This window comes from Martes martes (assembly GCF_963455335.1).
Source record: "Martes martes genome assembly, chromosome: 8".
Classification (NCBI taxonomy): domain Eukaryota; kingdom Metazoa; phylum Chordata; class Mammalia; order Carnivora; family Mustelidae; genus Martes; species Martes martes.
In genome coordinates, this window is record NC_137895.1 from 68,951,036 (window position 1) to 68,967,485 (window position 16,450).

At 36.5% G+C, this 16,450-nt stretch overlaps 1 protein-coding gene across 1 annotated transcript in view; it reads right to left on the reverse strand.

Annotated features, from left to right (window-relative positions):
- Window positions 1-16,450, reverse strand: part of IRAG2 (inositol 1,4,5-triphosphate receptor associated 2) — a gene marked incomplete at its 5' end in the record, with an annotated part of 125,754 nt that overhangs the window by 7,587 nt on the left and 101,717 nt on the right. Inside the window, 10 exons of the mRNA XM_080810239.1 lie at window positions 21-168; window positions 5,743-5,877; window positions 7,478-7,618; window positions 7,883-7,910; window positions 7,994-8,057; window positions 9,885-9,942; window positions 12,790-12,860; window positions 15,429-15,536; window positions 15,692-15,756; window positions 15,857-15,903. Coding sequence (XP_080666365.1) covers window positions 21-168; window positions 5,743-5,877; window positions 7,478-7,618; window positions 7,883-7,910; window positions 7,994-8,057; window positions 9,885-9,942; window positions 12,790-12,860; window positions 15,429-15,536; window positions 15,692-15,756; window positions 15,857-15,903 — 865 coding nt within the window. The remainder of the gene's footprint in view (window positions 1-20; window positions 169-5,742; window positions 5,878-7,477; window positions 7,619-7,882; window positions 7,911-7,993; window positions 8,058-9,884; window positions 9,943-12,789; window positions 12,861-15,428; window positions 15,537-15,691; window positions 15,757-15,856; window positions 15,904-16,450) is intronic.

A 16,450-nucleotide genomic window follows, 5' to 3' on the forward strand; every position in this document is an offset into this window, starting at 1 on the left:
GTCTATTGAACTTTTATTACCTTCATCTTCCAGAGGGTTAAAAGACCTTTCATTTTGCAAAAGAACCTGTTTCAGTTCTTCTAACTCAGCATGCTCTTTGGCATACATTCTCTTCAGGTTCTCTACATGCTGAATCATCACCTCCACTGCTTTACTAACCCGGCTTTCCTAGTAGGAAAAAAAAAAAAAAGAACAAATCTACATTGAAAATATTATTCTTGATATCTAGTTTAAAAATGATTAGACACATCTATCTTCACTCCATCCCCAAATCTCACTAAAATGACAATGAAGGTTTTTGGCTTGTTTGTTTGTTTAAGACGACACAGGACAAAAAGAACAGAAGAGGGTATAATGAAATTTTGAAGGCCAGTTAGCAGAAGGACTAGTGGAGAATGACCAAGACCTGAAAAAGCTGAACCCTGAGAAAAAGTAGGGAAAACCTACGAGCAACCTGGGCTGCACCACAGAAAACCATTCAGGCTCAGGAATTAGTGGTGCCTCTAGAATTCAGCATGAAGACAGATAGGGGAACAGAAGAAATGGTGGAAAACCTGCAGAAAAAGTGACTAGATCTGCAGATCTCCCTTATTCGGGCCAACTGAGCAACTTTCCTTCCCCACTTTGCTGAAAGACTAAACCCTGAATATCTAGAGAGAGAAAGAGCCTGTGGATTAGGCAGTAACAGCTGATGGTGAACGGATCATACGGAAAACAGATTCAGGCAAAAGTCTGTATACATATTGAATACTGAGACTCCTAGCCCATTTTCTCCTTCCAACTTGCAAACACTGGTAGCCAGGCTTAGACTCAGAAAGCGGGCAGTTGGAAGATTTTCCTCTGAGGACTCTAATGTAGCAAGATAAAAGTCTTCAAACTCCTGACACCAAAAATATCCCAGTGAAACATCTCAGGTTGTGTGAAGCTCAGAGCCAATAAGAACCCTCCTCACCCAACGTGCAGCCCCCATTCCACTATCTAGTGGATCATGACTAGTCAGAGGAAGGCTGCTTCTGTGAAAGAGGAGAATCAACACAGAAAAAAAAAGCAAGGTGGAGGAGATCAACTACAGAAAACCTTCAAGGGAACCAGCAGTATCTTCAGAGAGTTAAGAATAAGTGTTACGTCCATGAAATAACAAGATAAAAAAGCTACATGCTAATAAAAAGAATCTGGGAATTAAAAAATATTAAAAATACATAACTCAATAAAATAGTTTCAAGGTAAGGTTGGGGAAATCTCCCTGAAACTAGGAGCAAAAAAACCCCAAAACACTGAAGGCTAGAAAAGAGATGAAAAAGAACCTGTTCAGGAGATCCAACAGACGACAGGAACTCAAGAAAGCAAAGAAAAGTACACAATATGTGGAAAAGGAGATAATTCAAAACAATCTCTAGAACTCAAGAACGTATTTTGCCAGCTTATATCCATTCAGGGTCTAAAACAGTATATGAATCAAATTTTAGTTAACATATAATGTAATATTGGTTTCAGGAGTAGAATTTAGTGATTCATCACCTAGCATACAACACCTAGTGTTCACACGAGTGCCCTCCTTAATACCCATCATCCATTTACTCCACCCCCCATGAACCTCCCCTCCAGGAACCCTCAGTTTGTTCTCTATAATTAAGAGTCTCCTTTATGGTTTGCCCCCCTCTTTTTTTTTCTTCTATCCTCTATGTTAATCTGCTTTGTTTCTTAAAATCCATGTATCAGTGAAATCATATGGTATTTGCTTCTCACTGACTTATTTTGCTTAGCATAATACACTCTAACTCCATCTACTTTGTTGCAAATGACAAGATTTTAGTCTTTTTTATGGCTGAGTAATATTCCATCACACACACACACACACACACACACCCCCATCTTCTTTACCCATTCATTAGTCAATGGACATTTAGGCTCTTTCCATAATTTAGCTATTGTTGATAATGCTGCTATAAACGTCAGGTGCACGTACCCCTCCAAATCTGTATTTTTGTATCCTTTGGGTAAATAATAGTGCAATTGCTGGGTGATAGGGCAGCTCTATTTTTAACTTCTTGAGGAACCTCCATACTGTTTTCCAGAGTGGCTGCACCAGCCTGCATTCCCACCAACAGTATAAAAAGATTCCCCCTTCTCTATATCTTCCCCAACATCTGTTGTTTCCTGTGTTAATTTTAGCCATTTGGACAGGTGTGGGGGGTCTCTCATTGTAATTTTGATTTTTATTTCCCTGATGATGGGTGATGCTGAGCATCTTTTATCTGTTGGCCAACTGGATGTCTTCTTTGGAAAAAATGTGTCTTCTGCCCATTTCTTACCTGGATTGTTTTTTGGGTATTGAGTTTGATAAAAGTTCATTATAAATTTTGGATACTAACCCTTTATCAGATATGTCATTTGTAAATATTTTTTCCCATTCCAAATGTTACCTTTTACATTTGTTGTTTCTTCACTGATTCAATTTCATTACATCCTTCTGTTCAGATTTTCTATGTCTTCCTGATTAAGTTTTAGAAGACTGTATGTTTCTAGAAATTTATCCATTCGTCTATGTTGTCCAATTTGTTGGAATATAATATTTTATAGCAGTCTTATAGTCCTTTGTATTTTTGTGATGTCAGTTGTTATTTCTTCTCTTCCCTGTGTTTGAGCCTCTCTTTTTATCTTAATAAGTCTAGCGAAAGGCTTACCAATTCTCCTTATCTTTTCAAAGAAACATCTCTTGGTTTCATTGGTATATATATTTTTTGGTCTCTATATCATTTATTTCTGCTCTGATCTTTATTGTTTCCTTCCTTCTACTAATGTTGGGCTTTGCTCTTTTTCTAGTTCCTTTAGGTATAAGATTAGATTGTTTGAGACTTTTCTTGGTTCTTGAGGTAGGCCTGTGTAAACTCTAAAATTTCTTCTTAGACCTGCTTTTTCTACATCCCAAAGATTTTACATGACTGTGTTTTCATTTTCTTCGGCCTTTATAATGTCCTCTTTGATTTCTTTGCCTATTGGTTGGTCAGTAGCATGTTGTTTAGCCTCCCAAGTGTTTGTATCTTTTTAAGTTTTCTCTTGTAATTGATTTCTGGTTTCACATTACTGTGCTTAGAAAAGATGCTTGATGTGATTTCAATCTTATAAATTTATTGACTTTTGGTGGGTTTTTGTTTTTTTTTGTTTGTTTTGTTTTGTTTTTGCCTAACGTGATCTAACCTGATCTAACCTTCCACATGCACTTGGGGAAAGAATGTGCATTCTGCTAGTTTGGGATGGAATATTGTATAAGTCCATCTGATCTAATGTCTCATTCAAAACCACTATTTCCTTGTTGATTTTCTGACTGGGTGATCTATCTGTTGATGTGAGTGGGGTATTAAAAGTCCCCTATTATTATTGTACTACTGTCAGTTTCTCTCTTTATGTCTGTTAATATTTGCTTTATGTATTTAGGTGCTTCCATGTTGGTGCATAGATATTTACAATTTTATATCCTCTTGTTGGACTGATCCCAATGTCATTATGTAATGCTCTTGCCTCTTGTTACAGTTTCTGTTTAAAAGTCTATTTTGTCTGAAAACAAAGCCTATTTTGTCTGATATAGTATTGCTACCCCAACTTTTTTCATTTCCATTCGCATGAAATATTTTTTTTCCATCCCTTCACTTTCAGTCTATATGTGTCTTTAGCTCTGAATTGAGTCTTCTGTAGGCAGCATATAGATGGGTATTGTGTTTTTTTTAGTCATTCAGTCATCCTATGTCTTTTGACTAAAGCATTTAGACTATTTGCATTTAAAATAATTATTGTTACATGTGTACTTACTGCCACTTTGTTAATTGTTTTCTGGTTGTTTTATAGTTCTTCTGTCCTCCTTTCTTCTTCTCTTGCTCTCTTCCCTTGTGATTGATGACTTTCTTTAGTGTTATGATTCCTTTCTCTTTATTTTTTGTGTATCTATTATAGGTTTTTGGTCTGTGTTTACCATGAAAGTCATACATAACATTGTAAGTACATTGGAGTCTATGTTAAGTAGATTGTCATTTACATTTGGACACATTCTAAACAAACTACATTTTTACTCCCATGTTTCATGAACAGAAAGGAGACTAGTCTGGCTGGAATGCAATAATACAGGAAGATTATCATAGGACATAAATTTCATAGGGTAAGAGGGCATGGGAATGGTGTAGATCTTTTTAAGTCATCATAAGGATTTGGGGTTTATTCTAAAAAAAAGTGAGGAAGCCACCAGAGGACTTTAAACAAAAAAAGAAACATGATCTAGCTTACATTTTAGAAGGATTATTCTGGCTGCATTATGGAGAACAAACTATGTTGCAGGGAGTACTGGGTTTGAATGGAAATGGAGACCATTTAGGAAGATATTGTATTAATCTGAAAAAAATAGAATGGTAGCTTAGATCAAGGTGGTAGCAGTGGAGAAGGAAATAAGTGGTTGAATTCTGATGGTGAATAGGATTTATCCTGTTGATAGAGTAATTGCAATTTCCTGCAGGATTAGAGGTAAAGTGTGAGAGAAAATTATTGAAAATTACTCCCAAGGATTTTCAATCTGATCAACTTTGACAGAGATAAGATTATGTGTAGAATGGGTTTTGGAGATACCATAAGCAGTTCACTTTTGTATGTGTTGTTTGATTAGTTTGTCCAATATCCAAGTGGAAATGCTGCACCCATAGTAGTATATTCTATTGTAGAATTCATGGCAAAGGTTTAGGACAAGCATGTGAATTTGGGAGTCATCAACTGACCACACAGAATGGTGTGGGGACTGAAGGAAGATGGACATCACTTGTACAAGGGTGAAACCCTGGGCCCCATTGATATTATAAAGCCAGGGAGAATGGTGGGACCCAAACAGGAGCCTGGAAGGGAGTGACCCATGATGTTGAGAGAAAAAACAAGAGAATACGGGACCTGGAAGCCAAGTGAGGAGTATGTTTCCAGGAGAAGGAAGAGCTCAGACATGCTGAATGTAGCAGATCAGCTAAGGAAAATGAGTAGGTTAAGACCATTTACAGTTTGCAGAGCAACTGGGAAGAGAGAAACTGGAGACAGTGAGTACAATTCTGTTGAGGAAATTTGCTATAAATGGGAGCAGAGAAAGGAGAAAAGGTCAAAGACTATTTTGCTTGTGTTTATGTTATCTTTCCCATCTTAAAAACAGCATATTTGTGTATTCATGGGAATGATTCAATATAGTGGGGAAAAGTGAAGATGGAGGAAAGTAGGGCGAATCTGAGTCTAAGATTCTGAGTAAATTAGGAGGAATGGGTTCTGGTATACAGGTGAGACGGTTAGCCTTAGATAGGATTAAAGACAACTCATATTTTGTACTGGGAAGGAAGGAAAAGTATGAGGGCTCAGATGTTATTAGGTTTGGAACCTGTGGCCATTCCTTCTGAATGACTCAGTGCTTCCACTGAGGCAGGAAGTAGTCATTATTTGACAGAAAAGATGGGAAAGTACATGATGATGGTTTGAAGAGAAAGGAGAAAGTATGAAACTGATATTTGGAAGAGATTATTTGGATGATTGTCACTGGCTAATGCAATTAAGAGAGGGCTTCTTTTTTTCATTTTATTTGCATATTCCACTTTCTCTATGTTAAACACACACATCTTATGTAACAGAAGCATTTTTTTAAAACTTCTTCTTAGAAATGTAATCCATGATTTCAGGGAAAACAAATCCTTCTAGTAATTTCATTGAGCTAAAGAAATGAAGGCAGATTACCTGATTAATGGCCCCCAGCATCTCAGCCTTACTGGCCACTCGTGCAGTGCACTGACTAAGAAGTGTTATACTCTTCTCCAGCTTCTTAACTATTTCCTGGGCATGGTTGTCATCTTCACAAAGGGGTGTTAAAGACTGCACAGAAAGCAAAGTATTAAAATATATCCAACCCAAGTATTCAGCAAGTGATTCCAACAATGACTATGTTGTAAATAGAGATGACAGTCACATCTCAATTATCTTGGTATAAAGTGAAAAGAAGTAACAATGACCAGTAATGAATGATACTGAAATATTAATATCTTTGTTGCCTATCAAGCAGACCTATGCAAATGTTCCCAAAACCTCTTATATCTAATCTCAATATCTTCCTTCCTTACTTCCCAAATTTGTCATTTCTTCATACATACATATATCACTTTCCGTAATTAACAGAATGGGACATACTTAATTGGTGATGGTAAAGAAATTATGCTTATGAATGAGTTGAATGTATTCTATGAAGAGCATGGTTTGAACTTTTAAGTAGTGAAAACATACTAGATGTAGGTATGGCTCTGACTATGCTATGTGCTTGTCCATTGATGACAAAGCATTACTGATCTGGCTAGATGCAGGGTATGCCTTCACTGCCTTATGAATATTTCTTTCAAACCTGTGCCCTTGATCCAAGATGATGGCCTTCCTGGTGGACAACTATCCCTCCCACTAGGGTGGAGACAGAATTAAGAGGACAGCAGTTTCAGAAGCAAACAAGCCACTGCTTATTAGCTGTGTGACCATGAGCAAATTTCTAAGATTTGCCCAAATCTAAAACACCATAAATTTTGTAGCATTTAAAAAAGGAAAAGTAGAGGGCGCCTGGGTGGCACAGTCAATTAAGCATCTGACTCTTGGTTTCAGCTCAGGTTGTGATCTCAGGGCCATGAGATTGCTCAAAGCAGACAAATGCTGTATGATTTTTACTTCTATGAAGTATCTGAAGTCGTCAGATTCATAGAAACAGAAAGTAAAATGGTGACCAAGCAATAAGAGAAGGAGAAAAGGGGAGTTGTTTAATGGGTACAGAGTTTCAGTATGTAAGACGGAAAAGTTCTGGAGATCTGTTTTACAACAATGTGAACATACTTAACACTACCCGAATGGTTCACTTAAGGTGGTTAATATGGTAAATTTGATGTTACATGTTTTTGACAACAATAAAAAAAAAGAATATGGTTTCTCAAGTTTTATTTCTTTCCAAAAATAACCCTCTTAATTTTCCAACCCACCTCTATATTTATGGTGATTTCACAAAATGGAAAAATAGTGGTTGTTATCTGCATACCTAGAGAGGGCTTGCCAATCATCTGACAAAACTAAAATCAATCACCACTGTCTTTTCTCAGTTAATTAAATGGAAATAGACTTTTGATTCTCGTCTTTGAAGCTTAAAATTGACATAATCTCCTATTGCTCAGTTTCCTGCATGATGACTGTTCTGCCTCAAACCTATTTGAACGTCCAGAGAAAGCAGGTGACTCACAATGACTTTAAAAGGCATTGGTTTTACTAGTGAATCATTTATTTTAGCCTGATCCTGAATTCTTACTTCCTATTAATTTACATTTGAGTCAGGCAGGGTTTGGCACCCGTTGTTGGTTTTAGTCACACAAGTAAAGTTGTATCTAATTTTGAAAACATTATTAACAATAGGATCATCACATGTGGAGCTCCCAAATGTTAGGATTCTCACCTCTAAGAGCTTTAAACAGTTAGTGATTTCTTTCTTCAAATTTTCTTCTGCCAAGTCTCGGGATCTTTCTTCAAGCTTCACTCTTTTCTCCAGGGTGAACCAGTCACACTTAAATCCCAAAGATAATCTGAGAAATTCGGCCTGTCATCAAAATAATGTGCGGGTGATGGGGAGAAAACTGGTTGTAGAGAAATATTTCAGTTTAATACCGGATTATGCAGAGTCATTTCTTTTTCCTCCCAGCAACATAACGCTGGCATGCCTCAGCTTTCCCCGCGCTTAGTCACTGCCAAGCCACCCAGACACCAAATACAGCTTGGGTAAAACTACAGAGTGATGATAGACAAGGGGGTCAGAAACACTTTTTTTTTTCTTTTTTTTTTAACTTAAAGGGAAAAAACTCACCTCCACCTCCTTCTCATTAGCAGAAGTGCTGTAGGAAAAGACAAAAAAATGTATTCCAACATAATTCAACAGAAAAGCAAAAACTGTGAACATGCCATGTGAAGAACTTACTTGTCACTTTGTCTGAAGTTAACGGATTTCACAGTGGTTACAGGAAGAGAGGAAACAGCAGTGTCTATTAAAAGATAATAAAATAGTATTGGGTTACAAAGGTTCCTGGCTGAAGTCACATTCAATCAGATGTCCTCTCTCCATGACACAAAGGCATTTCCTTGAAGAATGTCTGAAATAATAGCCAGTTAATAACATAACTTGCTTCAGAGCGCCTGGGTAGCTCAGTCACTTAAGTGTCTGCCCCTGGCTTGGGTCACAATCCCAGGGTCCTGGGCTGGAGCCCTATTGAGAAGGGAGCCTGTTTCTCCTTCTCCCTCTGCTGCTCCCTCTACTTGTCCTGTCTCTCTGGCTCTTTCTCAATACATAAATAAACTTTTTTAAACAAAATAATGCATTTGCTCCAAGATAGTGTTATGCTATGCTACTGGGATCACAAGGACATTAAAATCATTGGCTCACACGTCAGCATGTGAAGAGTCTGAAACCTGAAAATATCTGGGTCCAGGAAGAGCCCAGTTGCGGTCTCTGCATTTGAATGTCTATCTGACTTGATCCCATGGCTAAATGCATACCTTCTTCTGTTACCCTAGTCCTTCTTCAGACCAAGGCTTGAACAGCCACAGCAGGAGGAAGAGTCATTGTAGTAGTAAGAGTAATAGTCGTAGTATAGTATAATAACAGTAACAATGACAGTAACAGTAAGCATGGTATCACCCATTTGTCACAAGTTTACTACACGCCAGTCCCCAAACAGGACTCTATACATATTAATGATACTCTTCATGACAACTTCACAAAGAGGACAATATATTAGTTATTAAGAGTATTAGAGTTTTAAAAAAACTGATATAAGTCCCAGCTTTGACTCTCATAGCTTTGTGACCTGGAACAAGTCACAGCTTCATCAAACCACCTACAAAATAAGGATGATATTATTTTTTTATAGTAGCTTTTAGAGAACTTTGCCAAGCATCTTTTCTAAGTGCTTTATACCTAATTTATTCAATCCTCAGAGCAAACCTGTGTTGGGTACTGTTACCATCTACAGTCCACAGGCTAGGAAACTGAATTGCAATTTACCTTACATAGGTATTTGGGGGAACAAATTAAATTATGTACATAATTTAGGGGGCACCCAGGTGGCTCAGTTGGTTAAATGTCTGCCTTTGGCTCCCGTCATGATCTCAGGGTCCTGGGATCGAGCCCTGCATCGGTGGGGGTTGGGGGAAAGTCCCTGCTCAGCAGGGAGTCTGCTTCTCCCTCTCCTTCTGCCTGCTGCTCCCCATGCTTGTGTTCTCTCTCTGTGTCAAATAAATAAAATCTTTTAAAAAAAGGAATTTAGTCTAGAACTTAGCATATGATATATTCTCAAAAAAGGTTAATTTTTTTTAACTCATCCTTTCCATTTCACAGATGAGGAAGTTGACATTCAGGTTAAATAACCTTTTGAAGTCATACCTAGTCAGAGAGTCACCCAATATAGTCTGGGTGACTTCAAAGTCCCAACTCTATCTACTACTCCATCCTAATGGAGGTGGAATGGGGAGGGAAGCATACTAGCACTTATTCTTTAAATATTATTTACTTTTGGATCAGATAATTTAAAAGATCTCAAAGTAGAGCTTAGAATTTTCTACCAACATTGGCATGGTTCTTTGTTCACAATAACACAGGAGTTATTACAAGTCCTTGGGACTTAATAGTTAATGCAACATAAATGTGGCTTTTCAAAAATGATATAAATTGAATCAAGAATCAATTTTATTGACTGATTTTACCTAGAGATGCATAATTATAGGTACCATATCTTTATTCAGAAAGATTTCACTCATAAAAATACAAGCAGGAACAAAAGTTCTCATGGGGGTTGGGAGAGAACATTCCTTACCTCTTGCAGCACATTCTTTTCTATGCTCATCTATTGTTACTGGTTCCTCTTTTGCTTCCTAAAATCATAAAGAGATTTTATTGCTGTAGGTAGAGTGGAAATCCTTCATAACCAATCATGTTCCAACTTCCTGTCCTCTCCTAACCCTACTCTATCAAAAACACTATGGTATTCAAAGAACTGAACTAGAGGTTAAAGAAGAAAGCAGGACTGGCTCTAAGGGGGTTTCCAATCTGGTTGAGGTGCAAAAGGGAAACATATGAACAGCTATAAATGTGATACAAATTACCATAAGGCAAACTAGGATTGATTGCAAAATAAATGAGATGTGAATAAATAAGGGCTCTACAAAGGGAGGGGAGAGACACCACGACTTGAGAAGCATGGAAAGTCTCTACAGACAAGGAACATGCTGGAGCTTGATGGAGTGGGAGGACTGGCTGGATAAAGAGGTAGGGGTGATCTAGGACAAGCACACCTAGCTCTCTAGATGGGCTCTTGAGGGACTTGTGGCAAAAATTGCAGGTATGTTATGTTAGGCTTTTACTCCATATAAATACATTTTAAGGTCGCTGACCAACTATCCTACAAATTTATCTATACTACAAGAATTATCATAATAAGAGGGTTATACTATACTGCCTGAGATAAATGAGAAAATAAGAGGTATAAAATCATTTTTATGGTGATAATTATTCAACACTCTTAGAAATTTTTCCTGAAAAACAAGTCTAAGACAAATTTCTTTGGTAGAGCCATTGATACTATGTCATGTAATTTTTAGAGGATTGAAGGTACGATTTTTGAAAAATGTAACAAATGCAGTAATACAGGTAAAACACTGCATCATTCTTATCAACATTTAAATATTCTTACTTACTGAATCCCCCCTCAACACCCTGACCTCTTCCATTATATGGCATCTTCTTCCAATCCTATCCTTTATGGCCATGCTTCTTCTGGAAAGAACTGCCCATGGTTGCTGTTTCCAGTTTTTTGGCTTTCTTCTGTCTCTGTACCCAATACTCCAAGAAAAACCTCACTCTCCAGTTATCCATGAACTCTCTATTGCCAAATTCAATGGAAAATTTTCAGACTTTATCTTATTTGACTTCACTGTAGCATGTAAAATGATCTAGAATCCTCTCCTCCTTGAAGATTTTTCTTTCCTTGGTTTTCACCACCTGATGTCCTCCCATCGCTATAGTAGCTCTTTCTGAGTTTCCTCTGCCATTGCCTTCTTTTGTTAGATAATGGAATCAACAAGAGTCCATTATTCCCAGAGCTCTCTTCCTGCCTACCAGCGTCCTTGGGAAATCTCATTCATGTACTTGTTTTTTTGCTGATAGCTCACAAATGTGTGTCTGCTCCTAAAAGTCCTAGGAATGAGTTTATGAATATAGTTATGTAGCTATCTATATAATCTTCCAGAGTGCTGATGTCTCATAGCAACCTGAAACTTAAACTGATCTTATTTTACCCCCAAATTCTACTCTTCTTACTTCCTCCCTATTTTCATGATATTCTATTCATTCTGTAGGATAAGCCATAAAAGCCCAAGTTCTTACATTTTCCCATGCATCCCCAACCCCCATCATAGTTATCAGTTACCATGTACTATAAATTCTGTCCCCTCAATCTCTCCCAAATTATTCTTTTCTCCATCCACGATAAATTCATACTATCTTCATGCCTTGCCTGAATTGTTGTGATAGTATCCTAACCTGTACCCCATCTCCATTACTACATTTTCTAACCCATTATTTTTAAGTTTCTTTATTTCTATCTTGTTTTGAGATGAGAAGAAATTCTTTTTCTCAAAAGACTACCATGAACAATTAGAGGAGCCCAGATAGTCCTCTGTGTTTTATAAGGGGCAACCACTTTCGGCACGCTTACTGGCCAACACAACACTCTATATGCTTGATACTACAAGGAACAATTCCAAATCATATACCCAATCATTCCACTCCATTCAGACTAGAATAGTATAAAATTTTTATCTAACCTATTGCCTCAAATGTATCTATGCCACAACCATCTCTCTTAACTTGAGTTAGCTTTCATGAGTCTCTGTTTCTTAAAACCAAATGTGCCTCAGTAAAGCAATATTTATACACACACAAACCCCAATGATACTGCTACTACTACTTGTACTAATAATAATGATCCCTTTTAACAGAGACGCACTGATACATAAACAAGACCCTGAAGAAACATGGAATTGGATCCATAGTCTACTAGTTACTTCTCAATAATTATAAATTCATACAAGTGACAATGAACCTTCTCTTTAAGGAAAGGAACTTAACTTTTTCTATAAACATTTAAATGTTTAAAGCAGTTTTCCAAGTGCCTGGATAGCATCAATAACATTCACAAAGTACCTCCTCCATGAGACTTGTCTGGGCTCTTACCCCAAACATTTTTCTTTTATATCACTAACCATACTGAGAAATTATATATTACTGAGTAACTATACGTTTCTTCCCTTAATTAGAACGTGTTCTCTTAACTAGAACGTATCTTTAAAGTAAATATCACTGCTTTATTTAACCTTATTTATAAACACCTTTGTTTACTTAAAAGTCCTCTATTGATTGATACCGACCTTGTTTCCAGGAGACCTTTGATGAATAAATGAGTGAATGAGTGAATGAAAAAATAATGTGAAGTCAGGAGGTCCTAGCTTTGACTTTACTGTGTGACCTTGAACATGTCACAAGGACTCTTTGGCACCAACTTTCTTGTCTATAAAACATTAGAGTAATTAAATTCTATTAACTTCATAATATTTTGGGAGGATGAGATAGTGCTTTTAAGAGTATTCTGCAAACTTAAAGGGACAGTTCTACCACTGTAATATATCATTACCTTTACTGTTAACATACGTATATTTCCTTACCAGATTTAACATGGTTTTGTCCTCACTCACAGAGCCTTGCAGGGCAATATTCTCAGGAGATGGACTTTTGCCTATGAGAAAAAGGGAACACACTAAACAGTTATCTGAGCAGTGACAAATAAAAGAGAAGGAAATAGTGAGAGTGACAATATGAACAGACTAGAAAATGTTAAAGACCTTAACATGTGAGACAAATTATGTATTAAAAATTTTTAAATGTGCCCGTGGATTAAAAATCAGGACTAGAGCAGCTAAGGTTTCCAAGGAAGCTAGCCATTTAAGATTTCTTAATAGAAATGAGTATCTGTATAAATAGCCTTCAAGTAATAGTTTTTAAAATCTTTCTTAAGGCTGCTGCTGCTTTTTTAAATCAAACACATTACTAGTATATTTACAGAAACTGGATGAAGGAAGGATGAACAATCAGCTTGCCAAACAGGTTTTTTTTAAATTACAGATGTAAGGCTGATAATCAAGTATGATACCCTTCCAAAGCATGGTATCTTTCTAAAAAAAAGTCATCAAACTAAGAAACATAGGTACTTCTGGTTTATGCCATTCCTCTTTCTAATTTCCCTTTATTTTCGTGTGCTTTTTTTGTACTGCAATGTACTTGATAATGATTTTCCTCTTTACATGATCCATTGTCTTGAATTTAGTTCAGTACAGGCACAAAGGTCAGCAGCTATAAATAGGTTTTGTTTCTTTTTAAGAAAAAGAAATAGTTCAAGTATGTATTATATTTTTAAAATTTATAGGGAATTAAGAACAAAATGGTAATGACTTTCTTCAGAGATAAAACGCCTTTTCCCAATGAAAACCTTAATTTTTTGTTAACTTTTAAGACAGATAGATTCATATGGTCCATCAATTTTAGAGTATAAAATGTTTTATGGTAAAAATTTTCCCTCCCATCCATGCCTGTAAGAAACTTACTTTCCCTCTCCATAAACAATGTTATTTAATTTTTGTCTAGCCTTTCAGAGATACTTTATGCATACATAAAAACCTCTTATCCTTTTTATTTTCCCACAGAATTTTATAGGCAATACATAATGTTTTGCATTTGGGTTTTTTTTAAAGAGACAATAATTCTTTGATATGCTTCTAAGAAAGTTTCCTTATATACATTTTATGGATGTATATTAGTATTCCATTACATGGAGATACCAATATATATTAACTAGGCTTCTTTTGATAATTAATTTGTCTCCAGTATTTTGTTATTATAGAAAATACTGTAGTAAAGAAACTTCTACAAGTCATGTGAGTATTTAGATCTATAGGATAAAGTCCCAGAAACTAAACTGTTTTATCACAGGATATGTATATTTAACATTTTGGTAGATATTGGCAAATTCTCCTCCATATTAATTATAATAATTTACATTTCCTACAGAAATGTATGAGATTTCCTTTTTTGCCCTACAAGCAACCAACAGAGTGTAATCAAAGTTTTGTATCTTTGTCTACATAACTGGTGAAAAATGATATCTTGTGTAGTTCTAATTAAAATTTCTCTTATTCATGGGGCGCCTGGGTGGCTCAGTGGGTTAAAGCCTCTGCCTTCAGCTCTGGTCATGATACCAGGGTCCTGGGATCGAGCCCCGCATGGGGCTCTCTGCTCAGCAGGGAGCCTGCTTCCCCATCTCTCTCTCTGCCTGCCTCTTTGCCTACTTGTGATCTCTGTCTGTCAAACACAGAAAATTTAAAAAATAAATAAAATTTCTCTTATTCAGTCTGAGCTAAAGTATGAAGATATTCTTCAGTTAAAATAAAGAATGGATTCTATTTCTACGATTTTATAACTCCTTTAGTCTAGCATCTGTATCTCAACTTAAGAATGAATTTTCCTTGACTGATTTATTTTATTTTATTTTGTGTGTGGGGGGGGGGGAGGGGAACCTATGCACTTCCCATCAGTATTCACTGTATGATGTCTCACTGGGAATGGCTGAGAGTAATTACCTGTTTTTAGACTCAAGGAGCAAAAAAGGATGTAACGTTTTATCTAGTTAATTCTTTTGCCCCCCAAGGGGACCATCACAAATTGGCCCATTCTTTTAACTAAGCAGATTCTAATTAGGATTCTGAGAATTTGGGGGGGCAGGGGAGAGAAAGCATGCACATGGGCACAAGTGGAAGGGCAGAAAAGCAGAAGAGGTGGGGAAAGGAGAGAGAGAATCTTAAGCAGGCTCCATGCTCAGGGCAGAGCCTGGTGCAGGGTTTGATCTCATGACCCTGAGATCATTACCCAAGCCAAAATCAAGAGTCAGACACTTAACCCACTGAGCCACCCAGGTGCCCCAAGAGTCTGAGAATTTCCTAAGCAAGTGATTCTACATTTATGCCACAGTAGAAACCCAGTTGTAGCCAGTCAATCTTTGTCAGTAGGAAATATTTAAGTCCTATTAAAATATATTGTAATTTTTGTTCTTTCCATAGAATTTGGGAAAAAATGGCAACACTATCATATATGAAGGCCACGATTACCTCTTGGACTTCTTTTCCCCGAGCAGATCTTCAATTTCTTTTTTAAACAAGATGTTACTGAACTATGAAGATAGTTGCTCCAGTAGCTTACAGGTTTACTTACTGCTTTGGAATGGAAACTATATTTGAATACTTCAATAGCTTACCTGTGATCTTTATCATAGCAGAAGCTGATCTTGTATCTTCCTCTTTCTCACAGAGTGATTTATAGTCAAGGTCACCAGAAGCCATATTCAAAATTTCTGACCCAGAATCTATCAACAGGAAGAAACTAACAGCATGAACACTATGCAAAAAAATTATTTGCCTATGTTGTTTTCACTTGCATTCACCTCAGCAGGCCATAGAAACCAAGCTTATAGTTATAATACGAATACTCTATTTTTATATCTTTTCCAAGTTCACTCACCACTTGAAGTTATAGTACTCTCTGTGGACAAAGTATGTCCAGGAGATGACAGTGTGGAATGTTCCCTGTCAAGAGTAGAGGAAATATTTTGGAGTGTCAGGTCCAAAGAGTTCCTTAAAAATTAACCAAATATACCTTCAAATGCACATACACAAACAAGCAAACCTGGACTGTGGCAGGCTCTCAGAATACAAGCGGTCAACACCATTCTCCTAAAAAATAAATAAATAAATAAATAAATAAATAAATAAAAAGGAAAAGGAAAAACAAGTTCAACAATTTGACATTTTCCATTCCAGAAAGGTTGTTTTAAGCAAACATTTTCATACAATTTTAAATGGACCCATATTTACTTTGCTCTTTTAAAGAGGATATGGGAATGGGACGCTATAGGGCAGATTGATAAACATACTTTCTCCAAGTTGTACTTTCAAAAAAAAATCCAATTTTAAATATATTTACAAGTCCAATATTTAAAGAATACCTAATAAATTCTTGGGCAAAACAAATTCTAAACTTAAAGGGCAGATAGAGTTTATTTCATGAATTTAAGTCAAGTTGTCTTTAAACAGAACATTCTATGTGGACATAACACAACATTTCTATTTATGGAATTATTATTCAACCTAAAACTTTTGACCTGGTGATTTAAAAATGGTTTTCAGTTTTCTAGCTAGACAAATAATACCTTTTAAACTTAATCCCATTGGATCTTTGAGATCCTTATCTACATCAGCACCTATTACTTGGTGCTCAAAC